Raw genomic sequence first — 26145 nt, forward strand, 5'->3', positions numbered from 1 at the left:
ATGAAAGCTTACAAACTAGTCACGTATGAGCATCAAAAGCACAATGTTAATGGAACAGAAGTACTATGAAATTCGCTTACTACCACACACGTGTGCGGAGGATATCAGAAATTTGGTTTTAAATTCAGAAAAACGCCATATTATATTCCTTTTCTCAGCCAAACAGTAGCAATTGGTAGGTCCCGGAAGCAACTTTACAAAAGGTACCATTAAAAAATCCCCTTCGAAGTTTGTTTGGTAATTGCAGAAGAAAAAAAAGCAATAGCACTGGTGGGAATCAAACCCACATCGAAGTAATGACTATCTGCACCACCGCCCTGCCCTAACCCTCTGCGCCAAATCAGGCAGTGGCAAACCGATGAGTTAATTTCGCTATTTGCCTTTTTCTTTTGTTGCTCAAAGGGGATTTTTTAATGGTACCTTTTGTAAAGTTGCGTCCCGGAATACATTGTTTATCGGGTTAAATACTTGATGAAAGGCAGTACAGTTGCGATGCTAGGTGAAGGAATGGTCAGGTAAGTCAAAGTTGCAACAAAGTCGGTTTCGCGAAGGTTGAAACGACACAGGGCTGAAAGGTGGCTTGCCGAGAAGATTATACACTCCATACAGTACTAATTGTATGGGCGACACTGCATGCAAATGCAACAGTAAACACGATAGAAATTCAATTTTCAAGGATTCAAAAAAAAGAACATTCGCTGATGTTCGCAGAAGCATCGAAAAACATATCCACTTCAGTGATGGTACGCAATCAAGCAACAGTTTGATCAGAAACAAAACTTGTGCATAAATGGTATTCGTCTGTTGTTTCAAAATAAAATAAGACTCAAATGATTCTAATTCAACAATTAGACTTCTATAACATTGCGGAACTTCGCTAGTGAGGCTGCGTGGGCAGTGGATTTAGTTTTAGCTACCGGTACCCCATTTCTGCAACAATGTAGTACAGGCCTCCTTTAAAGAGCACCCTGGCGTAATGTTAATGAGGCAACTTCTTGTGACTGTAGCAGAAGATACTAAACGTTACGGAGAGAGGAAGAAATATGTAATGGCTACCAAAAACTTGAACAAACGTCATGAAGTAAGAATGTTGAGTTGATCTCATCGAAAGAACTTGCATAATGTAAACTGTACGGCATATAAAAACACCACTATTTTGATATACTGTAAAACACTCTGCGCAATTTCAGTAAAATAATAATTCCCAACTACGTGCTAAAAAATACTAACCCCATAAATTGTAAAAGCACAAAACCTTGAAGCATTATTGCACTACAATTACTGCATGATAAATTTAAGCAACAAATTATTTGTAACATCTTGTAAAAACATGGCGGTGATCAGGCGCTGGAGAGGTAGCGGGCGACGGCTTCTTCCAATTCCGGGTAGACACTCGGATCCTCGATGGTTGGCGATATCTAAAAGAAAAAACATCACTGTTAGTGTTGGCGGGTTTGGCGCTGTCTACTGTTGTGAAATGTAGGGTGGGTTTGTCAGAAACAATAGACAGTTTGCTATGCTGCAGATGCAATAAACTGACTAGCTATGTTACACAAACAACAATAGAGACGCATTTTATATACTGCAATTGTACACACCCCACACTGCCCACAGCTTAGTTTCAGCACAGGTTCAATTTCAACGTTAGATTTCAAGCCTTCTGTTTTGGATCAGACAGATGCTGCAAGTCTTAGTTGTTACTTCACTTTGAAACCAGCTGAGTTGAATTGTATTTTGCATAGAAATTGTTGTGAATGCGGAAAATGATGAAACAATTTGAGCGCGACCTCTGATGTGATTAATGCTCCCGGAAAATCACTCTGTAATCTATAAGACCTCAGTCTCAGAAAGACAGCTTTATACTCCTGGAGTGGCTACGGGACAGACGAAAGCTTTTATGTAAGGAGAACAAACTGGCTTCATAATCCTAATAAAAATATAACGAAACCACTTCAAACTGTGAAATATTGTTTCTACTTTGTAAGGTTTCTGATTGGAGAGGGCTTGTAGCGAGTTGCGGGGTGTTTTGCCAGATCTAGTTCTCGGCAACCGAGGAACGAACACCGCGTCTTTGAACGCTGCTACGGGCCCAATCTCGTTCCGCACGCAAGCAATGATGTCCTTCAGAAGAACGGAGTGATCGCAGTCTGGAATTAAAAGAAACTATTAAATATTTGCAGATGTCATCATGTTGTTGTTTCGTATGACGCCAGAAGTCCAAGCAGTTTTTATTTAGCCAATCCATGAAGACGCTGTTGCATTGGCGGGCTGTGAGGTATCCTACTTGAAGCTTAGTTACTGGGCACTCAAATATGAGACTGGTCTGTGAACTGATTTCGGGCATTGCAGTTTGGACAGTTTGTTCGAGTTGTCATCCCCTATCGGAAAATTTGTCATTTATTTTGTTCTTATGCGGTTTGCGGTGAACCGTCATTTTCTGGTGGTTGTGTCAAAGCCTAGGAGAACTTTTGTTGGGTCTGTGATTAATTGAGATGTCATAAAACCCCTTAGAGGTCAAGTTGTCGTTTCGAATCTTAGTAATTATCATAAAATAAAAAAGGGGCGAAAACAGAGCGACTGAATCAGGATATAATTGATAACACAATCAAGCTGTACCTATTTGAAGGAAAGCAATTAAACACGCGGTTATCACCTGCTTTCGCTACAACGAATCCAAATGGAATGGAGCCTTTCAATTGATCGTCTTTCGCCACAACCGCGCATTCGATCACTCCATGAAGAGAACTGATCACCTGAAGATGAGCGTTAAATACGAGGTTGCGGGTTCGGTTCCCACCAATGATATTTCTTTCACCAACTGTCAATAAGAGGTGATTGACAGCCGCACTTTGGCTTGTTGCGAGTCAAAATCACCATAAAAGAAACGAAAAATTTACTTGAAGATTAGCTTACCTGTCATCTACATATCAACGTCATAATCTTAAGAAAAAAAAACGTCCAAATACGTTTAACGCTTTTCATGACAACTAAGCCGATTTAGATTCTTAGCAAAGCTACTTTTCCACAAAAAATAACAAGCCTAATCAAATAAACAACTTTTCGAGAAAACAATTAAGAAAATAAGTTTCAACCTGGTCCAACCAAACTTTCCGTGAAAACTTAATTTCTTTACGTCTTTCTCAAGGACCATAAACTTTTAACAACAAATCCGTTCATTTGGTGCAGGAGCGCCAGCAAATAAGCGCAAACTATCTACGTTGACAAACTGCCTTTTCAGTCACATAAGTCAAGCCCCACCTCTTCAATATGTCCGCATGACAGTCGGTGACCCGCAACGTTTATGACGTCATCGGTGCGTGACATCACAGAAATGTATCCTTCCTCATCTTGGATACCAGCATCCATTGTGTCGTAGTATCCCTATAATTACACGATACTCATCCGATGAAAAGCGTCGACAAAATGTAAGTAGCCGTCTTAAAAAGTAACCTCATCTGCCTTTCAGGCAGCAATTTTTTTTTATTCTCTTCAAACAATTGTCTGCAAACTTGATTTTTTTGTTATTCATAGACCTACCGCGTGGAATTAAAGAAACTTATTCGCATAAATTCTAGACTTCTAGTTTCAGAGAAAACAAGTAACCAACCTTGTACTTAGTGAAATAGGTGTTCAAAAATCTCTCATCATTCTCCCACAGAGTGAGAAACGTGCCGAGAGGTAGCGGTAATTTTGCCACAAGATTGCCAAGGATGCCTCTGGGGACTTCTTTACCTTCGTTGTCGACAACCTTCACTGAGGAGATGATAATGTCATATAAGCAGCTTGTCTTCACTACAATTTTGTTTTTTTAACTTGTAGCAATCCGTTTCATTTCGCTAAACAAGTAAGAAAATAGGCATAAAATATATCACATATATCATTGAAAATCTGGGTACTAAGCAGCAAACAATTAAACCTGCTTCCAAACAAGATATGTTTTAAAGTAGTTTTCTCCCTTCCTGGACAAAATCCAACATAATTCGATATGTTATTTCCCCGCATCAGTTCGATTAGCTGTTTGTTAGATTGAATTAAATCGAAAGTGAAAAAAAAAATATATGCATGACATGCCACTTCACTTACGGTCCCAGCCAGGCACAGGCATTCCTGTGCTGCCTTCTGGTGGATCAGGGCGGTGTCCCAGCCCGACACAAGAGGCCGTGATAGGGCTCCCGGTCTCAGTCTGCCACCAGTGGTCGAGAACGGGCACTTTCCCAAAAGCTTCTCGGGACCAGTTGGCTGTGTCAGTGTCGCAGCGTTCACCGGCGACAAACAGGGTCCGCATACTTGCAATGAAAACATGTTTACATTTATAAACCACTACAAACAGACTTCAACTTGCGCTGGCTGATTCACATTCATTTGGCATATTTCAAATAATTTAACAAAATGTGTAGCCTGTTAATTTAGCTCAAGTCATTAATTTTGTTGTGATTCAGGTAAACATGTTCAACTGGGGGAATTGTATGGACTTCTCAGTAACTCTCTACCTATAAAGTCAATACTCCACCAACGTACATGCCACATACGCGTCAATTGAACAGGAAATTATTGACTGCATTGTCAAGAATAAATCAAAATGGCACTGGCGCAGCGTATTGTGCACGGCTACGTTCATATCACTGCTATGCCATTGCCTTGGTCAAGTTGGTGGTAAACATAATGTGTCAATATGATTTCACCCAGTCGCTTGAAGGCAATGCATGATAGAAATTTACCAAGTTGAAGTTTTCACAAATAAGAAAAAAATAGTGCCCTTAGATGTTTTTCAAGCACATTTATACAGAGCACACATCAGCGCAAGAAAATTTTTAATTTGAAATGTCATAAAGCCCTACCTGGACAAATCGTAGCTTTTACTAATGTCGGCGTTCGGATCTTCACGCTTGATTGAACGCAGCGCGGTGGGAGCAACGAACAATGCTGCCACTTTGTGGTCACTTATCACCCGGAAGAAGGTGGAAGCGTCAGGTGTGCCAACAGGCTTACCCTGATTAAGAGCGTAAAGATGAAAACTAGATGTATAACAAAATTGTATTTGAATAAGAAGAGGACACAACTGAGCGTGTAGGAATGCATTTTACGGTAAATGTAGTAAAAGATAATTACCAGAACATCTATTATCAAAGTCATACACATCTGACCTATTGGCTTCACTCCTTTTTGTAACTGATACTGATAACTTCAACACTTGCAGCATATGTATTTGGGTTTAATTTGAGTTAAAATGGTAAAAGAAATCACATGCTGTTGTTAATGTCACAGAATACATAATATTTAGCAAAGGATGATGCTGAAATTGTGTTCAGTTTGCACAGCAGCCATTTTATCTCCTAATAACATTATGTAACAAACAAGAACTGATTTCATTGTGACAATTGAATGTTTATTAATCTAGCTAATGGAAGGATACAATTAAATCTATGGGCTGACATAAGAAATGTGTCAGTCATCTAGTAATGGTAAAAGTGCTTCATGACAATGTATACTGACACCACAACGAACATGCAACGATTAGCCATGCATTTACCTAAAAAATATTCTCAACAGAAAACACTGAAAAAATTTGACTTGAAAAGCTTTCAAATTCTTTTGAGTGGCTAATGGCTATGGCATTTCAAGCTTTTGAATTTCAAAATTTCTTTTTTTCTTTTTTTAATGCTTTTTTAGCTATTACTGAGCCAGGAAGATCAGTCTTTTTTGTCTGTTGTATCAGTTCATGTCAATTTTGTTAATCAGAAAAACTGAAACAACTCAAAAGAATATCGAAAGCAAAAAGCAGCAAAGACACGCAGCATGCGAATCATCACCTCGTAAATTATGGATTGTGATCCTTGCAACATTGGGCCGTACGCTCCGTAAGAGTGGCCCACTGCCCAGCCCATGTCAGTGGCCGCCCAGAAAACCTGGGGCGTTCAAGTCAACAATTACATCTCAATAGAGCAGGCAAGAAAAGCAGAAAGAAATTATAATACACGCGTTAAGAGTCTGCAGGAATTAAACGCATAATTGAGCCAGGAAGTGAACTCCGATTTGCTTTGCTGCTTTTTGTTTCATGAATTAAATCGTGTAAATCCAGTTCAAATTTGGCGATTCAAACCTCAAACATTAAGGTTGCGTTCCCATGAACCAAAGGAGCATGGCAAATATAGGAGTGCCCTACAATCCATCCCAGGTCTGAAGCCGACCAAAATACCTTCAATTGAAAATTCAATAAACAAACCTTCAAAGAAACTACATCTCACATGATGTAACACACAAAGTCATAAGATCTTGTGTTATGAAGTGAAAAACCTGCCATCAAGGTAATATGTACAAATGCACTAAATAACTATTTAGTCAACAAAAGTTGCCTTTTTGAATGGTTTCAACGTCTGGCAAAGTTGAGACGATGTAAAGAAGAAACTTTGCTGGGTGGGTATCGCTCTGCATATGAACACAGCTAATCACAACTTAACACAAACAATTCATAAGCCAAAAAACATATTTAAACTTAAAAACGCAAACATACCTCACCAGGGTTAACGCCGTATATGTTCTTCATGCTCCAATGCAATACGACCGAATGTCCACCAGTAGGTCTGACGACAGCTTTTGGCATCCCAGTTGTACCGGAAGTGTAAAGCAAGTACAAAGGGTGACTTGATTCAACAGGAACACAGTCGTGTCGCATTTCCTTGCTCATGACTTCACTCCAGTCTAAGTCGTGTTCTTTGACCAACTTTGCCCGCTCCTGAAAAACAAAATAAGTGTTGTAGTATTCCCGCTGTTGTAGCGCCATAGAATGTCATCACCCATCGATGTGTTTGTAAAAAGCAGGTTTAAAAACATGTTTATGGAAATAAAATATATTTATTTGAAGCAACAACATCAGAAATGATTTACAAAAGTTAACTCACAGTTTTTAAGGTCATTCATTATCTCAAAGAGTAACATCAGAGTTACTTACCCTGCCCAGTGCCCATACCCACCGAGAAAAAGTTAACCTTTTAACACTGCATTAACGTCATCAAACGTTTGGCTTAATATGGATAAGTCGTGAGTATGATGCGAAACCGTGGCACCTACCAATCCAGGTCGTTGGTATACGATAGTTTTCAACGGTTTATGACTTGACAGTGAGATGGCTTGTTCAATGATAGGTTTGTAGTTGATGGTACGAGATGGCTCTACCCCGCAACTGGCAGAGATTATAACTCTGCATTGAAAATATATCACAATTTAAGCAGCGTGTCATGTATTGCACTGGTGCATCAGACAACATTTCATTTTGTAAAGACGCATCAGGAAGCTAAGATGTTTTTCGAAAAACCTAACCCTACTTTTGCACGTATTTGTGTGCTAGACGTAATTGGGGAGTCTACAATAGGTTATCTAATATAGAATTATAGATGTATCCTGGACTTTATTATTTTTTTGCTTATACAATTGTGTGGGTTAGGCACTTTCGTCTCAATCTACTTCAGTTAAAGCAAAACGGTAGGCTTAAACCATGATCAATGAAATCCCTTTCGTTCATATTCAAGAAACATGTTCAGTGTTCACATAATTTGTACCTGTCGATCCAAAGACGTCAGTGTACTTATCAGCATACATCATAATTATATTGAACAGTCGGAGCGTTTCTGTCTGGCCTATCTATCAGAAAATCATCTTACTTTGGTTTGCAGTTGTCTATACGAACAGAAAGTTCTTTGGCAGCGAATCCACCAAATACAACGACATGGATGGCACCCAGCCTCACCGCTGCAAGCATTGCCACCACCGCCTGAAGATAATAGATTTTGAACTTCGACAGTCCAAGATCTTCAACATAATTCATTCGAAAATAAAATATATTACCGTTTTGTGCGAATGTAAAGTTACAAAGTGAACTTGTGCACATTGCAGAGATAATTATGAAACTTTCAATGGGCATTTAAATGCTTTTACTGAACGACACAATGAATGAGACCCGAGTTTATAATTCTTGCAGGTACAGTATTCGAATTATACAACCTTACAAAACTGTCATAATTCGCTTGCAAGTGGCCAGCTACTGTATGATACACAAAAGCGGTTATCACACAAATGCAGATCTATAAAATACAACCAGCCAGGAAATCCGGCTTTTTTAACATTGATTCAACGTCTGCTAATCGTCATTTGAACACTCAAACTTTTGCTCTATGACTACATTACGTCGGCTGCGTAGTGCATAATAAAGAGGTGGAAGTCCTGGTATGGCACACGAAAGCAGTCGGTTTGACACCGCTCAAGAGCATGAGGCTTTGTTTATGACAAGGCCTTGACAGGTGTGACTGAAGTTGGATACAAGATTGAATTTCTTGCCTTTCGATCCACTTAATAAAAATCTTTAACCACTTGGCGTAAAGCCTGGATACTACACTACGGCAAGATAGATTAAATTCTGCTTTTCAAACACATCTTATCGAACCTAAAGGTTCGAACAGTAAAACTTTCAAGAGCAACAGTCTGTAAGTGTGCAAAACAACCATGAAAAATTATAGGAAGTGAAACCACCCACAAGCATACGATTAGTGCTTTGAAAATCACAGTCACGCTTGTATTTCCATAGAAAAAACGAAATGTAATGTTGAAATAACGTTAAAAGAGATTGCAAACATAAATATATAATAGTCTATTCAATAACAAGCGAAGGAGGAGCGAGTTCAGTCAATATCATTGCGTTTGCATAATTTACGAGAAGACAATTGAAGACTATATATTTGCTACAAATATTCAAAATAAGTTTTTCAACAGCAAAGTTTCCAAAGAAAAATTAGGAAATGAAACCAAACATGAAGCTTTATTTACAACTTAACTTGTAACAAAATGTTAAAAATAGTTTTTACATGTGCTGCATGTCGAAAAGGGTAAACAACCACTGATTTAAAGTCAAATGAAAGGCACACTTAAAAAGCAATCAATAGCAACCTGAGGAACCATTGGCATGTAGACCATCACCCTGTCTCCTTTTCTTACACCGATGTCCGACAAAGAACCAGCAAGGGCGGAAACCTGAAAGTATTTGGTTAAATGAAAGCATACAATCAATAATAATGCACAATAAAAAAGCAGTTATTAGTTTTTTAAAGTTTACATCAATGTTATATTTTACAGGCAAGTTTAATGAATTGTCAAAAAAAAACAATTGAAAAATCAATTTCCAGCTTTCAATCAAGCAGTTAATAAGTGAATAAATCAGATCAAATAGTTTTACATAAAACATAATATAATGCCATGAGTCCATGAAGCTAATGCTTAAAATAGCTTTTACTGAAAACTTAAAAAAGGTTGGTTTGGTTTTGAAACTTTATCCTTCGACTGACAAAGCGTTTGTTAGGTTACTCCTGGTACCGTAGTTTTGCATACTTGCAGAGGCTTTTGACGCAGGGCCGGTTACCGAGATTGGCAGAGTGAAATTTCCGATTGTTGAAGTGTTGTTGCCGGGAAATTATTCCATCCACTAGGTGCCGCTGAAAGGAGAGCAATCCTGAAATGCGCTGCTCAAGCGCATACCCCGAGAACTGAACCAGCGCCGCGTGAACTTGAGTCGGGCACTTAACCGCTGAGCTCTCGAGGGCCGAGGCGAACTCCAACAATCAAACAAAACAACTCAAACAGTCTGTAAATGTCGTGTAAGTTTGCAGTCCATGGAAAAAGCTTCGAAAATAATAACAACACTACCTGATTTTGAAAACTTTTATATGTTACGTTCTCAATGCTATCAGTGACAGGACTATCATGGATGATCGCAACTTGGTCGCCATTTCCTTCATCCACATGACGATCCACGCAATTGTAGCAATGGCTAATCTCTCCTTCTGTAAACCTGTCATGTTAGCAATTCGTTTAATCTGTCAAAAAAAATTGCAAGCCTACACCATTCACGATGCCGTTACACAGAAAAAAAAAGTTAATCGGCATGATCAATGATCATTATAGCAATAGCATACTGTAGGGCAGGCTATAATATACTGTGCAAACATAATAATCATGTGTTGTAAAAATAGAAGTTTTTATATCATATTTTTGTGAGGAAACTATGAAATTCATACAAATTTCTATTAGAAAAATAATGACTTAAGTTGCAACAAAAAATCTGTTTAAGAAAACCACAGACTAGATGAGATATCTTTGACAATGATATTGTGGAAAATAATGACAGTGACACTGGACTTTTCCAAATGGATTAAAAACCAACTTGTCAAACCCGTAAGGTTAAAACTAATATTCAGTGGTTGTTTGAGTACTGTACTAATGATTTATGCTTGCAAGTTGCAAGCAGTGAAGCTATGGGAATAGCAGTAGGTGAGGTGGAAGCATGTCTGCCCCGATAGCTCAGTGGTTAAGCACCAACCTTGTACACACAAAAAGATCAAGTGATGCTGGTTTGGTTCTCAAGGTGTATGCTTCAACAATGCATTTTTGGACTGCTTTCATCTAGTCACAAGATTCTAGTGATACATGATTGCTTTCCATTCACCGGATGGGATAATTTACAGACAGCAACACTTCAACAACTTTTGGAAGCTTCACTCTGCCAATTTCGGCAATTGGGCGGCGTCAGTGGTTCAAAATCTCTACAAGTGCCAAAAACAACATATCAGAGGTTTTCTCAGTCCGAAGATAAAGATTTAAACTTACAAGTAATTTTGAATCCAAATTAACAATCTGTCAGGTTGGGCTTACCATTTTGTAAATGGTGGATTGGAATTATCTATAACTTTGTTCCAAGGTTTGTTCCAAACCAATTTATGAGCTGCTTCTGCCCAATAACTTTCGGTGTCATAAATACTTCTTCTGTAATGCTCTTTATATGACAGCTGAAAACAAAGAAACAGTAAATAAAATGGAAAGAGAAAAATTGGCAGAACAGGAATGACTTGGACAACAACCATCTCCAATTGGACAAAGTTAAATTACGAAAATGGTGAGGTACGTAAGGTCATGATTGTGAACAATGGCACATTGCATCCAACCCTTAATACGAGGAAGGAACATGATGACATAGTATCATATCTACACTGCAAACTACGCTCCTGGGCACTGTAGGCTACATGATGATGGTGACAAAAAAATTTATCAAAGTAGAATATTATAGGCCTATTAAAAATGTCAACAATTCAATAACGAAAAAATTGTAATCAATAAAAGTAATACTTAACGAATATAATTAATGAAATTCATACATGATGCACCATGAAACTTGTCAAGCTTTTATCATTCAAAATGTTATATAATTATGCATTAAGCTAGCTACACATCGACACACACAAAAATAAGCCCATAAAAAGGGTTATCTCATATATATAAATAGTCTTGCCCCAGTAGTTATTTCAACAAAAAGGCCATGCATTTATGTAAGAGAAAAATTATTCACTGCTTAACGTGAAAACTGTATAACTTGATAACATCGAGCTTTTCATTTGTAATTGTGCAACATACACTGGTATACGCAATAATTTCTTGTGTGCGATAGCAGCATTGACTTGGTCAATGCAAACATTCTTATGTGGTATGGGCTGATGGATACAAATCATTGCCTGCCACAATAACACAGTTGAATAAGTGCCCAACTTAGTGAAAAAAACACCACCAAGTCAAGCAACAATGGTTTGACTGTCAGGGCAAATGCTTGAGCAACGCACAACAATAATATTTCAAATATTATAAGACACATTCAGATAATTTTGAAACTCGCTGCAAACATTGTATTTTACTGAACATTTTCAATAAAGAGCATTATGTTATCACCACCATCTGCTACAGTACAGCATTCAGGAGCATAGTTTGTACCACAAAAGTAGAGCCATATACATGTCAGTATGGCTGTTGTTTGCTGTAAATAAAGTACTTACGGTACCGTAACTTGAAATAGGATATGGCAAATTTTGTAAGAAAGAAATAACTTTATTTGCCAATCAGATTATATGACAATATGCTTATTGTACATTAGGGTGTGGCTGATGCCCTGTAAAATTTAAAACTTGATCGTAACAACCCTAACTTTTTTTGGAAGTGAGGCTTGGTGTACAAAGCTTAAATATGAAGTTTCAGCAAAATTGAATAAGGTCTAGGGGGTCCAGATTGCAATCAAACTTTTATAGGATTATCGATTTTCCCAAATTTCAATTTTGACATTAAATTGAGTGATTTATGTTTAACAAAATTTGCGTAATTTTTATATGTTCATGTGATACCAGTTAATTTTTGTAAATCATTGCAAATTATAGTTTTTATGCTGCGAACAGCAACTTAGGTTTCACTTAGAACCAGTGTGTCAATTTAGAGGTAATTTTGCATACTTCCTACAACAAAATTTCTGAAATTTTTGCAGAATTATGGCAAACTTTTGAAGTATGTATATACTTCATACATATCTTCTTGAAGTTGTATACAAGCACCAGTTTTATGCCCTGTATTACAGCTTGTTGTGTCAAAAGCAAGAGATGTCACAAAATCTTTGCAATGCCAATCTTTAAGCAACTGCATGGTAACTTTGGACACAAGTGCTCCATCTTTTTCTGTTGAATGGGTTGGGATTTTTGGAACACCCAACAATTTACTGCCACCGATGCCAGATATCAAAATTGGGAGCCTTTCATCTTTCTTTTACTTGCTGGTTAAAATCTCCAGAAGTTTTCCATCGCAATGTAAAGCACCAACAGCAGGTGGTGACCACGCGGAGAGAATTTTTTCTGAAATATGTTGCGCTGTTTCAACTCTGTATCTGTGTGACTGAGATGGATGAAGATTGAGCTTCAAAGAATCTCCAGAACAGGCTTGAACCATAAAACGTAAAAACTTGCTCAACTGTACAATTAGCTGCCTTCCTGATAACCTTGTTTGAATTACTTTGAAAATCACTTACTTGTAGGTTGGTAACTTGCTACCTTTGATATGTTGATCTACGTTTGTGGGAACCGTAGCGAGTAAAACATACCGAGGGTCATGTTGTGCATGAGAAGACATTGTAGTAATATGAATTATATATTTTTATTTGTAATCAAGTGGCAACACTGCTTGCCATTATGATATATTTGCTGGTAGGCTACAGCAGTACAACTGATATCAGTACAGCAGAACTACTCAATTCTGATGTTATGTAATAAACCATTTAGTTGTTATCAGTTAGTGTTTTATGTTGTGTCTCAGTTTAAATTACTGACCATCGAAGTCAGGAATTACTACATGGTGGCAGCGGTAAAAGCAAGTTAAGAAGTCAAGAAGACCAAATAACCTGCATTCAAGCAGCCTGTTGGAGTTAAGGCATCGAACTGGGCTATCATTAAACATGGCTTCAAAAATGCCAATGATGGACTGGCAGCACCAGCCACTGATAGACTCTTACAATGCTTTCAAAGCGAGAATCGAACTGTTTTTTGAAGATAATGACATAACCGACCCTAATAGAAAGGCTACGAAGATCCGCATAGCCCTAGGAGATGAAGGTATGAGGCGAATACTTTCATCAGGACTGACAGCAGCACAACAGAGAGATCCAACCCACATTTGGAATCTAATTGAATCACAAATCGATGTATCAAGCAAAGTGAATTTCAGAATTCACAGACTCGAATTCTCTCAGCTTCATCAACAAAGAGATGAATCAATTACCTCATATCTATCTCACCTAAGAGAAAAAGCCAAAAGATGTGAGTTTAACGATGACGAACTAGATGAAAGATTAATCGAAATGGTCATAGTCTCAACCAAGTATGAAGAATTCAGAAAGGAACTTATGACCAAACCCAAGGGACATTCAATAGTAGAAGTTCAGCAAAGAGGTTTGCAATATGAAGCAGTAGAAGCCTCCAATGCCTCCCTGCAAAAGATGAAAAGCTCACAAATGAACAACATTGATGCAATTAGAGCAAATAGAGAATGTCAGCGTTGTGGACGGAAGCACCAAAAGAATGCCTGTCCAGCCTACGGAGCGACCTGTCATGCATGTGGGGGACGAAATCACTGGAAAAACATGTGTAAAAAGAAGTCCCAGCAGTCACGTCCAGCCCCAAAGCAAACATACCAGGGAAGAAGACCTTACGACAAGGATAAATACCCAAAGGTAAGAAATAAGCAAAATGAGTTGTTCTTAGAAGAAGAAGAAACTCCCATATTTCACCCACTTTGCATTAACGATTTAAAATCACATGTAGCTGTTTCAAAAGAAGCATTTACTACCCTATGTATTCAACATTCACAACCTAATGTTTTTGGTAAAATGCGAGTAAAAGTTGATACCGGTGCTGGAGGTAACACATTGCCAATGCGGACATTCAGGCAAATGTTTGGAAATTGTAGAGTTGACAGTATTGCAAACCCTGAACCCAGTGCTCAGCTCACAGGATATTCCGGTAACAACATACCTTGTTTAGGCTCCATACTTTTGAACCTTCAAAAGCAAGGAAGCGACACTAACATATGTCAAAAGTTCTATGTAGTTGATGTTTCAGGCCCTATAATTGTTGGTCTCCCTACAAGTCAGTTGTTAAATCTAGTCAAACTCAATATTGATGAAACAGACATGAAGATTCCTCCACAAAGCCACAAAGTAACATCATTGGAGCAACTCGCCAAAGAATTTCCAGAATGCTTTGATGGGATTGGCTGTTTCAAGGATGAGGAAAACCTTTACTTAAAGCCTGGAGCCACCCCATTTATAGATGCTCCAAGAAAATGCGCTTTGCACCTAAAAGATAAAATAAAGACAGAATTAGACTACATGGAAAGTCAAGATGTAATCAAAAAAATAAATCATCACACAGATTGGTGCTCTTCAATGACATACGCAATAAAAAAAGATGGCAAGTTAAGAATGTGCATAGACCCAAAAAAGCTGAATGAATCACTCAAACGTTGCCCACACAAGATTCCAACTATAGAAGAAATCACACCTGCGTTTACAAACTCAAAGTTCTTTTCTAAGCTTGATGCCAAATCCGGATACTGGAGTGTCAAGCTAACAGAAGCGTCACAAGAACTAACTACATTCCGAACACCGTTTGGAAGATACTGTTTCAAAAGACTACCATTCGGACTTTGTGTAAGTCAAGACATTTTTCAAAGAAGAATGGACGAAATAATTGACCAATGTGAAGGATGTGTCGGAATATCAGATGACATTGTCATACATGGTCCCACTGAAGAGGAACACGACCGGCGACTGAGAAGATTCCTTCAGGTAGCAAGGAAGGAAGGCCTAAAGTTGAACCCGGGGAAATGCATAATAAAAGCCAGAGAAGTTGCATTCTTCGGAAGACTATACACAGACAAAGGTGTATTCCCTGACCCCGCAAAAGTCGAGGCAATAAAGAAGATGCCAAGACCACAAGACAAACAGGATGTACAACGGTTCTTAGGACTGACAACATACCTTGCAAACCATCTTCCAAACCTCTCTAAACAAGCAGAAGTTTTGAGAGATCTTCTGAAACCACATGTTCCATTTGAATGGCACACAGAACATGACACGACCTTTAGTTTTATAAAAAACTTAGTGGCAGACAACATAGGCTTGCAGTACTACAATCCCAAGGAGGAGGTCCGCGTTGAAGTCGATGCATCTCTTAAAGGACTTGGCGCAACACTTGTCCAGAAAGACGGTCCCGTCTGTTTTGCAAGTAAGACTCTCACTACAACTCAATCAAATTATTCAAATATTGAAAGAGAATGTTTAGCAATAGTCTTTGGCATCCAACGCTTCAGTCACTACCTATATGGCAGACAGTTTACTGTGGTGACGGACCATAAGCCTCTTGAGGTGATCTTGAAAAAACCTATTCACTCTGCACCCCCTAGGCTACAACGAATGATGTTGAAGATTCAAGGTTACGACTACAATATTATGTACCGTCCTGGGAAAGATATGACATTAGCAGATACACTTTCCAGATTGCCTGACCCAGACGAACGCGAAGACATTGACTTCGACCAACACGTTGAAAGTATTGAAATTGACTTAATGCACTTTTCTCAAAAGAAGAAAATCCAGATCCAAGAAGAAACTTCAAAAGACCACATCCTAAAAGGACTGTCCGAATTGATATACCAAGGATGGCCAGAGAACATCAAATCTGTACCCCCAGAATTAAGGCAATTTTGGAGCTACAGAGAAGCACTGGGCCTCGAAAATGGTGTAATTTTTAAAGGCAAGCAGGTAATAATCCCAGAAACACTCCGAACTTGTATTCTAAATCAGTTGCATCAGAGTCATCAAGGTATCGAAAAAACCAGATTGTTGGCAAAGGAAAGCGTCTACTGGCCAAAGATCTACAAAGACATAGAAATGGTGTGCAAGAACTGTACACACTGCCAGGAACTACTGCCACATCAAAGCAAGGAACCCATGATGATGCATGAAAAACCAATGCACCCATGGTCGAAATTAGGCACCGACCTATTTGAAATTAATAGCAAACATTTTCTTATAATTTGTGATTACTATAGTCGATACCCTGTTATAAAACAACTGTCATCTCTGACAGCCGATGCTATCATCACTGTAACTAAGGAAGTATTTAGTATGTTTGGTGTTCCATGTGAAATCATTTCTGACAACGGTCCACAATTTCTGAGTAAATATAATGAATTTTGTACAAAATGGGGAATCACTCACACAACTAGTTCGCCAAAATATCCCCAGTCTAATGGTTTCATCGAACGACAAATTAAATACATTAAACCGATCATGAAAAAATGTTTTAAAAGTGGAAACGATATTGATTGTGCTCTTTTAAATATTCGTGCTACCCCACTTGATAATGTTCTACCTAGTCCCGCAGAGCTCATCTTCGGTCGTCCGATCCCTACAGCGTTGCCCAGCCATAGCACTGACGAAAAAGGGGAAATGTACCGCAACCAAATGACAAAATCGTCAGAAAAGCAAAAGGAGTATGCGGATAAGCGAACGAAACCATTGCCAATGCTTTATGAAGGTCAACCGGTACGAGTCATCAATCGATCAAACGAATGGCAACCAGCACAAGTCGTCGCACAAGAGGGTGAGCGATCGTACCGAGTTGCTACAGAAAACGGCAACGAGATTGTGCGTAACCGCGTGCACCTTCGCGAGCATTCCAGCAATGACGTCCTTTCCTCCGAGCCAACACAGCTCCCGGCTAATGCAAGTCCACAACCGACCATCTCGCCACAGCCTAGAAAGACTCGCTCCGGGAGAATTGTAAAGACTCCAGTTAGATACCAATCATAAAAGCGTATTGCACGCTTCATCTTTTGTTAATCGCCTACGTTACCATGCATTTGCGTTAAGTGTAAATCAGTTATTGGCCCATGGCCGTTGTGTGTTTTTCTTTGAAGCGATGGGGATGTAGTAATATGAATTATATATTTTTATTTGTAATCAAGTGGCAACACTGCTTGCCATTATGATATATTTGCTGGTAGGCTACAGCAGTACAACTGATATCAGTACAGCAGAACTACTCAATTCTGATGTTATGTAATAAACCATTTAGTTGTTATCAGTTAGTGTTTTATGTTGTGTCTCAGTTTAAATTACTGACCATCGAAGTCAGGAATTACTACAGACATAGCCTAGCAAACTTTTTTTCGATTAAATATCCTACCAACTGAATGCAAACTACATGTATTGATTCTGATCTGCAATTGATAAATACGATTCTATAAATGTTTCACCATATAATAGCATACTAAATGTCTAAGGTTATTCACCATTCCTAAGTTATCACAATTAAAATGGTTAGGAGCCTTGTCTTCATCATCGGCATAAGAGCAGATCTTTTCAGGCTAGATAGCAGGGCAGGAAATCATCAGCCCCTCAGCAGTCTCGTCGTCCAGGACCCTCAGACCATGTGCACTGTTTGGAGGCCGGTGGGTTAGGCAGTGGTGGATGACATTAATTCGCATGTGGTTAAACCTGACCCATTTGACCCAAGCAAACCTTGTGGGGGACATCCTCGGTGGACGGGGATCGGCGTCGAGTATGAAGTCACGGAGGGTGGAGGTGTGGTTTTGCCACTCCGTGCTCCACATGTGGTTCGTCCAGTGTTCCGCACTTAAACCAAGTTCTTCTGCGTTCTTGGGGGGAAGAACGAGCACCTTCTCGTGGTCCCTCCTGTCAGTACCATATCTTCAAGACAGAAAAGAGATATGCAAAGCGAAGCTAGTCACACCCGAGCAAACCAGGCCCGGGTTCAGCGCAGGGTACATAGGAAAACGCCCTTCTCAGGGCAAGGCAGCTCCTTTGTCGAAAAGTACTGACGGCCCACCGTTCTGTAGCTGAACACCGAGGGCATTACAGCCAGCAAGCTCAGCATCATCGAGCCTTGTCTTCAAATAGAAGTGCTCTAGTTAACCAATAATTAAGTCTGACTCTGTAACGACTCTCCTTACATTTAACCTTATCTCAACCTGGGAACAATGCCTTAGAAATGATCTACACTTACTAGACTGAAACTGGAGGTATTTGACTGAACTAAATAGTGGTAAGTCATTTTGAAGGTATTATGACATCACAGAGGCATACTTTCACTTTTAGCGATTCTTAAGGTAAAGCTGACAAGTAGTGACCAGGAAGATTTCAGCCACTCACATTTAATAAAAGTTGTGTGTTGTACTGGTTAATACGCAGACTATGTTGTTCTACTGCTAAATACTTGCATTCTCCAGCAATTACTTGAAGCATATTTTGCAATAGGTTGCCACATTACTTCTCAATATAGTGTTTGGCTGTCTGCTTGCAAAACTCTACTTGTTAAAATATAGTATGGAACATAATAATGCTGTGTCAAACATTGCAACTGTGGAGCCTAGATGACCTTAAATACAGAATTTACCATGATAAATGAAGGACTGTGTAGTACTGTAAAACTACCCGATTAAGCAACAATTTCTTAATTTTCAATTCAAATCTGGACCCCCTAAACATTAATAGATTGGTCTTAAACTTCATAAATATTGTTTTTGTACCAAGTGTCACCTATAAAAAAAAGTTAGGGTGTTTTGCTTCAGGTCGGGGCATCAGCCGCACCCTATTGTACATCACAACAACATACCATTCACAAACATGGAAAAACACTAAAGTCCACTCAGTGTTGGACAATTCAATTCAATCTTTTTAGCCAGGAACAGCAAAAGATCATTTAGTGAGTCAGTCAGATGATCCCAACTTCTCATACTATTAAAACAAAAAATGGAGTGAAAAAAACACTTTGGCTAATGGCAACAGATAATTATGATATATCAGTGCACAATTTCAATATTACAAAGTAAACAAACAAGAAAACATACTTCATGACCAACATGAACAAGCCGTCTGTGAAAATAATTCAGTGAGTTAGAGATGTTCTTGATTAATAGCCATGACTTTAGTTTGGTAGACAATGACATGTTTTCATACCTTATATAACCTGAAATAAAACATTTGTTTTGAAACCTTTCTATGAACACAACACAATTGTTTTTAGATAAGATGAAAGAAATATCAATGCACGGCTATTTTGCACCCTAGGCAAGCTTTAATTTCTGTGCCCCATTGCTCAACGCTTTTGACTGTGACAAGTGAATAATGACAGTTACCGTATGATTTATGTGTAACTTGAATTGCTATTAATTAAATTAATGTACAGATGCAAAATTAATGCAAAATAGCTATACAGTATTAAGTTTCATTTAAAATGTAATTTTTTGTTTTTGGTTGTACAGATGAATGCAAATGGATGAAAACCAATTCTACAACATAAAATTTTATTGAAATACTGAACTGTGAGTGACAGCCTAGTCAAATGATTTTAAAGTTTAAACTTTAGCAAAAAAACTATTGATTTGTTTTCTTAGTGATTGCTTTTGATTAGGTAGATCACCCACTTGAGGAAATGTCTTACTACCAGATCGCCTTTCTTGGTTAGCTTTTTCCACAATTAAACACCGGTTCAAAATTAAATGCTGGTCAAAATTTATATCATGCTGAGCTCTATGCCCTAGGCCGCTGCTTAGTTCACCTAATGCTTGCGCCAGCCCTGGTATTAATTTTATTTTACAATTTTGTATAATTTGGGTACATCAAGTATTAGCCAACCAAACAGTGCTTATTGTTTCTAAAAAACCTATAAAACTATGTAAACTGTGTAATTATGTTAACATATCATTACGTTGCTTTCAATGAAAACTTGCATTTAACCAAATTAAAATCTCTTTGTCCACAAACTCAATGGTTTATCAGATTGTACAAAAACAATTGCATTTTATTTAGTCCATTAGGCCTATTCTTTCCAGAAAAACAAATTTAACAAATAGATTTATGACAGTTTTCATACTTGAAATTGGGTCTACAAGTACAAAGACCCACCGTAACTCATGAGAAGGCGACAGAAATATGTTTTTCATGTTTTAGAAATATGCCATATATAGGAATGGGTAAAATAGAATAATTAGGTATTCTAGAATATTTCTAGAATATTCTAGAATATCGAAACCGAATATAGAATACAGATATCTGTTCTAGAATAATCGACAGTTTTAACCATCGACACATTTTAATGATTTTTATGAGTTTACAAAAACAATGAACATCACAAAAAATGCTTATTGCAGTGTAACAAATTTAGGCTTTCTAAATGTTCACCAGTCAAACGGGATCTCAACTTGGTGGCAGTTAAACCTGCACTTGAAAAACATCTCTTTGAAGAAGCAGATGTGGCAGGCAGGCCTACACAAATATATTTTGAAACCAACTGATATAAACAGGAAAATTGGTTTTTGTTTGCTTTCCTATATCAGTAGAACAGTTTAGCAAAGTGAACATGTATTTGCTCATCAAAAAATAGAAAAGAGTAAAGAGTTTATAAAATAAACAATATTTCTTGTCCATTGGCTAATTGTACGGTAAATAGTGTATTCTCATTCCATTCTATTCTCACTCATTCATTCTATTCTATTTAAATAAGACATACTAGTTGAGTTATTTTCTGCATAATTGTCACAAGTTTATTCATTCAGACTATTATGGATGTTCTTGTCTGATACAAATAATAATAATATTACCAGTATTTGTACAGATTTATCACTTCAAGCCTTGCTGACTTCGGTGTCCACTGAACTGTCTCTACACCTGCTCTGCTTAGGATTGAAATATATTTGCACACTAAAATAAACTAACAGAATTCAAAACCACCTTCAGTTCAATCAATCTACTTGGCTTGTACTCTGTCTGGTTGGAGGTCTCAAAAGGTAGTAGGCTATATCCAAGGACCATTACTTTTACCGATCCACTGTTTGGTGCCAAGAGGAACACATTCTCCAACGTACAATTTTCGCCAAAATTCTACACCTGGGTGGAAGCATTTTTATCAGTGGCTACAGCCTACAGGCCTACACTTTAAGCTGGTTGCAGAACACGTTGCAGAACATATGATTGGTGAATGCTGCAATTAATGCTGCATAAAGCAGAACATTCGGCTCCAGCAATCCGATTGCGATTTGACAAATCATCCAAGCATGAAGTTTTAAAAAATCAACGATGGGCCCAGGGATATCTTGACACTACGGGCACAGTCTCTATATTACGGGCACAGTCTCTATATTAGTAATATAGAGACTGTGCTCTATATTACTAATATACCAGTAATATAGAGCACAGTCTCTGTGCTCTATATTACTGGTATATTATGTGCTCTATATTACTAACATACCAGTAATAGAGAGCAGTGCTATTACTAATATAGCACAGTCTCTATATTAGTAATATAGAGACTGTGCTACGGGATGTGAAACTCGAAATCTGCTCGTCTAACTGAAGGGCTTATTATGCTGTCTACATTGTATTGAACAATGCTGTGTTACTGCATGAGAATGTTTGTTTTGCACTGGCTGTTTCACTTGATCGTTTCATTAAAGTGGTATTTGTTATGTTTTTTTACAAACGTACCAATATTTCATAAGTTTATTGCCTATTACATAATAAAGTTACATAAAGAACGGACAAAATAAGAAAGACAACGACTATTGCCGTATTGTGCATTAACTTGGATAGCATGTACACAACACAGAAATAATGCACATCAATATCATTGGACAATTTGATATTGTGCATTTGCAGTTTGTGTATTATTTTGTTGTTTTGTTTTGGATATGGACAGCTTTGTCTGATGCAAATAAATTATTATTATTATAACTAGAAACTGTTAACCACAATCAAGTGATGACATCAATTCAAATAGCCTACATTTGCTGTCTTGCGTGAACCACCATTCATAAGCTTGCAAACTGTTCGAGCCATCTTCGCGGGTTCCTCGCACCTGGGAGCGTTCAAACGTTTTAGTTCATTTTGGCAAAACAATTAAACGAAGTTTTGACAATCAATTCAAAGTTAGGGGCCTGTGGGACAAGCTTCATCAGCCTGCAAGCCGAATGACGTCTCTGCGGCATTCTTAACAGCTCGAACAAAAGCAGAGCGTGGGTTTGGTAAAATGAACATTTTCAAAGGATAAATGTTTGAACGCTCCCAGGCGCGAGGAACCTGCGAAGATGGCTCGAACAGTTCTCAAGCTTCCCAGCAAACATTGATTGCTGGGCCATCGTTGGCTATAAGGGAAGACGGGGCAAAGCGGGACGCGGGGCATCGCGATTTCTCACGTTTCGTATTCTTTGGCACCCTGTAATCGGAAGCACTAGTTAGGGAACTATAAACTGTATTTGCTGTGAAAAAATGGCGACTGGCAGAGCACAACGCTTGTCGTGAGGAAGTAAAATGTGTTTTGGCATGGTTTGTTATAAGAAAGAGATGGAAAAATAGCTACCACTGTTACGGCTGCGTGATCCTCCGCTCCTTGCGCATTTTTCAATGTTTGTGTTTTCTCCGGCAACCCTGTTTTTCTTATCTTTCTAAAATGTGGCTACCGTAGTTTGATTGATTGATTGAATCTTTATCCTCGGACTGGGAAAGCTTCTTGCAGAGCTTAATCCTGGCAGTTTCGCATACTTGTAGAGGCTTTGAATCACTGACGCAGAAGTTGGTTTGTGTAAAGTGGAATGGCTAATTGTTTTCTACCTCCGGCTAAAATCTCAAACAAGCTGGCAAAAGTTTCTGTTGTAGGCTAGGCTACCTAGGCTACTTTTTCTAAGTAGGCTATGTCAAACGGAAAACATACATTTGCCAAAGGCTCAGTTTGATGGTAAAACGACATTTTTTTTTTTTTAGTACCGGTAATGATATAAGCAATACTTGACACTTCACTCCCAAAAATTAAAAGAAAAACGTTAAAAAAGGACACATTCAATTGAAAAAACAATAGCCTAACTATAGTTCAGGTCCTTAGGGGAATCTTTAGGCTAAACGTGTTACACGTTGTTTTTTTGCATATTTTTGCAGTTGATCAACCCAACTTTGATTTTAGTGGGTGCCGCAACTTTTTGGGTCACGTGATCACCCCCAAATCGGGGATTTCCCCAGAAATCACGTTTCAGCTCTTTTTATGTCATTTTTGTGCAATTACATATTCGATTTTTGTATATTTTAACTTAAAAAGCACATACTAATAAGTGAGACAAAATAAACACAAAATAATTTAATTGATGACGTCATTGTGACGTCATCAAATACTTTTTTTTGCTTTTTTAACCTATTTTGGTCATTTGCTGTTGGTTTTAGTTGGAGTACCGGTTACTAAAACCATTTCACAATTCCTAAAAGTAGTTTCGTCATGATTGCGTCTTTTATGACGTCATCATTACATTATTAAAACTAGACAACTTCAAATTCAGGAACCAAAGGTAAGTTTATTCCGAAAAAAGCGATCAAATACTCTCATTATTAGTTTTGCAAATGCTTAAAATTTTACAATTGCAAGCAATAACAATAATTCCAGTACAGTATGACGCAATAACGACGTCATCAAGGGAATAACCAGAAGAGCAGCTACCAGGGGTGAATTTCCCTTTTGGTCATGCCACTTTAAAATTTAAAATAATTATGTAGCCCTAATTATGATCTACAAATCCAATTAATACACGACCCCAGATGATGCAATGTCAGAGTCTTAACACTGTTAATTCAAGATGAAAAAACTAGCGGTTTTCGATGTTAAATTCCTACCATACGTAATTTGATATTAAAAAAAATCGTGTACGACAAGTTTTTTCAAGTTACAAGATAGAGTTTAGAAAGTCAAAAGCATTTCTTGAATGATGATTGTGGATTGGAGATGAAACGTCAATGTGGATTGAAGATGAAACATCAGAGAGGATTGGATATTTTGTGGTCGAATTGCATGTTTCGTACTCGCATGAACAAAGACTTGTGCATTTTATGGATTTTTTCTTACAGGGACATCGAGAGCCACAAGTAGACTGACAAAACGGAACAAGCTGATTTGCATCATTATGTTTCCAACCCCAAGCTAAAGGAGAAGGTAGTTGCTGAACATTTACGAGGCTTGATTTCCGTATTTCAGCTTGATGTCCGTATTTCAGCTTGATGTATCGCTCTGCGTGTATGTTGCATCAAAGCAGCTGACGTTGGTGGCAGCTTTTCAATAGTGCAACCATTGGTAAACATCATATAACGGCATTCGTCTACATCCGTGATAGTAGGACCATTGCCATAAAGAGCTATGACATACTTTTGTATGTCATTTATAGAACTAGGTGAGCTTGAGAAATTCAGAGAGTTAAATAAGCCACACATTGCGGTAAGATTAAGCATCCAACAATCCCAAGCCTTTTTTTCCGAAGACGAAACAGTATCACAGATTGTGATAGCATAAAACAAAGGTAAAGAAGCGCAAATCATCTGAGATTGAGGTGAAGATGAAACAATATCATGGATTGGAATGAAGCGAGTTTTTTCTCCAACTCCAAATTCAACCCATAGTTTACAGATTTCTAACTTGTCAAAACACGAAATTGCAATAATTACCACATCAGTATCTACTGTTTTGACTATGGCATCGGATTTTCCATGTTTCACATGGAGAAACATACGGGTGTCTGCCTCTTCGTGATCACATGGGGAAACATCAGACATGTCCAATGTTTGATTGTTAAGAGCTGTATCTAATGATGTTACAACAATCGTAAACAAGTTTGGATCGACTGAAGTTATCACAGCTTGTTGAACCAGTTGATATAACACAGTTTTGTTGCTGTCATTTCCCAAAAACTCAGACCAGTTGAGAGGAAGACGAGTATTACTTGTGACAGCCACGTAACATCCAGACCCTGTTTCTTGCAGAAGATAAGCCTCAGATAGCTACTGCCATCACAGAACATGCCAGCAGTGTGATGTCAGCCGATTATGAAGTAGTGAAAGAATCTGCCTCGAAAACCGATCACTACATTCCTTGATGAAGGGTTCTTGTTGCATCGAGTGCCATGGAAACTGGAGACAGTTATGGGTCTATTGCACAGTCGTATGCAGATTTTACCATTCGTCATTATCGCTTAGCAACGGTGGTCTTTGATGGATATGGTGGTCCGTCTATCAAAGACAATACCCATCAAAGACGCGGCATGAACGTCCACCCGGTTGTTCACTTTACTGTAGACACCCAGTTCATTGGAAAGAAGGAGCAGTTCTTGCCTCGAGCTTCCAACAAGGAAGGATTAATTTCTGCTCAACTGAGGAATAGAAGCTGCAATGTGATGAACGCTCCAGGTGATGCAGATGTTGACATCGTCAAGACGGCAGATGGACAGCCCTCATCGACATAGTACGGCTTTAATTGGTGAAGACACGGACCTTTTAATATTGATACTACGCTATGCTGACACTGACCCAGACATTAAAGACCTCTACTTCCGCTCCGAAAAGGCTTACGCAACCAAAATACACGACATCAACAAACTTAAAGCAATCATCGGACCAGACATAATTATGCTTACAGCTCCTCTTCATTCATTCATTCACCGGTTGTGATTCAACGTCAAGGATATTTGGTATCGGGAAGAAGACGCTTTCAAGAAACTAGTGAAAAGTCAACCAATAATCAAAGAATGTGCAAATTGCTTTATTCTCCCAAATCAGACAGACCACATCATTAAGGATCTTGGAAACAAAGCTATGACCGTTATGTTTGGCAACGATGGCAGTAGTAACCTAGAAACACAGCGATACAATACATTGGTCAAGAAAATTAAAACAGCCAAATCCTTTGTTCACCC

The 26145-nt window shown here is 38.3% G+C and overlaps 1 protein-coding gene across 1 annotated transcript; it reads right to left on the bottom strand.

Moving 5' to 3' along the window:
* Positions 1 to 13: 13 nt before the first annotated feature.
* LOC145766600 (acyl-CoA synthetase short-chain family member 3, mitochondrial-like) lies at positions 14 to 19392 on the bottom strand. Its single transcript, XM_082578318.1, has 15 exons — positions 19279 to 19392; positions 10696 to 10829; positions 9691 to 9835; positions 8938 to 9021; positions 7659 to 7768; positions 7069 to 7198; positions 6512 to 6733; positions 5811 to 5906; positions 4839 to 4990; positions 4084 to 4286; positions 3608 to 3753; positions 3259 to 3381; positions 2654 to 2753; positions 1978 to 2147; positions 14 to 1418 (listed from the first exon to the last, which is right to left on the bottom strand). Exons 1-15 carry the CDS (start codon positions 19375 to 19377, stop codon positions 1341 to 1343), a joined length of 1992 nt encoding a protein of 663 aa, XP_082434444.1. The 5' UTR covers positions 19378 to 19392; the 3' UTR covers positions 14 to 1340.
* Positions 19393 to 26145: the final 6753 nt, after the last annotated feature.

The sequence above is a fragment of the Aplidium turbinatum genome, chromosome 3 (genome assembly GCF_918807975.1).
Source record: "Aplidium turbinatum chromosome 3, kaAplTurb1.1, whole genome shotgun sequence".
Taxonomy (NCBI): Eukaryota; Metazoa; Chordata; class Ascidiacea; order Aplousobranchia; family Polyclinidae; genus Aplidium; species Aplidium turbinatum.

Excerpts from the sequence above, each read along its gene's own strand:
- LOC145766600 (XM_082578318.1), bottom strand. The coding sequence starts at position 19,377 with ATGTCATTGTCTACCAAACTAAAGTCATGGCTATTAATCAAGAACATC. Across the intron at positions 10,830-19,278 it reads TTGTTCATGTTGGTCATGAA|CTGTCATATAAAGAGCATTA; the intron begins GTATGTTTTCTT and ends CTTTGTTTTCAG. Across the intron at positions 3,754-4,083 it reads GCCTGTGCCTGGCTGGGACC|TGAAGGTTGTCGACAACGAA; the intron begins GTAAGTGAAGTG and ends TCATCTCCTCAG.